This window comes from Tupaia chinensis, unplaced genomic scaffold (assembly GCF_000334495.1).
Source record: "Tupaia chinensis unplaced genomic scaffold, TupChi_1.0 Scaffold138725_1, whole genome shotgun sequence".
Taxonomy (NCBI): domain Eukaryota; kingdom Metazoa; phylum Chordata; class Mammalia; order Scandentia; family Tupaiidae; genus Tupaia; species Tupaia belangeri.
In genome coordinates, this window is record NW_006198617.1 from 1,733,048 (window position 1) to 1,733,428 (window position 381).

General features: G+C 70.3%; 1 protein-coding gene across 1 annotated transcript in view; it reads left to right on the top strand.

Moving 5' to 3' along the window:
- The window catches only part of RAI1 (retinoic acid induced 1), a 22,660-nt gene that overhangs the window by 2,856 nt on the left and 19,423 nt on the right, over window positions 1–381 (top strand). Inside the window, 1 exon segment of the mRNA XM_014592899.2 lies at window positions 1–378. This exon segment is cut by the window's left edge and continues 306 nt beyond it. Coding sequence (XP_014448385.2) covers window positions 1–378 — 378 coding nt within the window.

Sequence of the window (381 nt, forward strand, 5' to 3'; positions counted from 1 at the left end):
GCTCAGCGCCGGAGCCTTCACCCCTGGCATCACCGACCACAGCCACTTCATGCCCTTGCTCAACCCCTCGCCGACCGACGCCGCCGGCTCGGTGGACGCCCAGGCCGGCAACTGCAAGCCGCTGCAGAAGGACAAGCTTCCCGAGAACCTGCTGTCCGACCTGAGCCTGCAGAGCCTCACGGCGCTCACCTCGCAGGTGGAGAACATCTCCAACACCGTGCAGCAGCTGCTGCTCTCCAAGGCCGCCGTGCCGCAGAAGAAGGGCGGCAAGACCCTGGTGTCCAGGACCCCGGAGCAGCACAAGAGCCAGCACTGCAGCCCCGAGGGCAGTGGCTGCTCGGCCGAGCCGGCGGGGACCCCCCCCGCCGAGGCCGCGCCCGC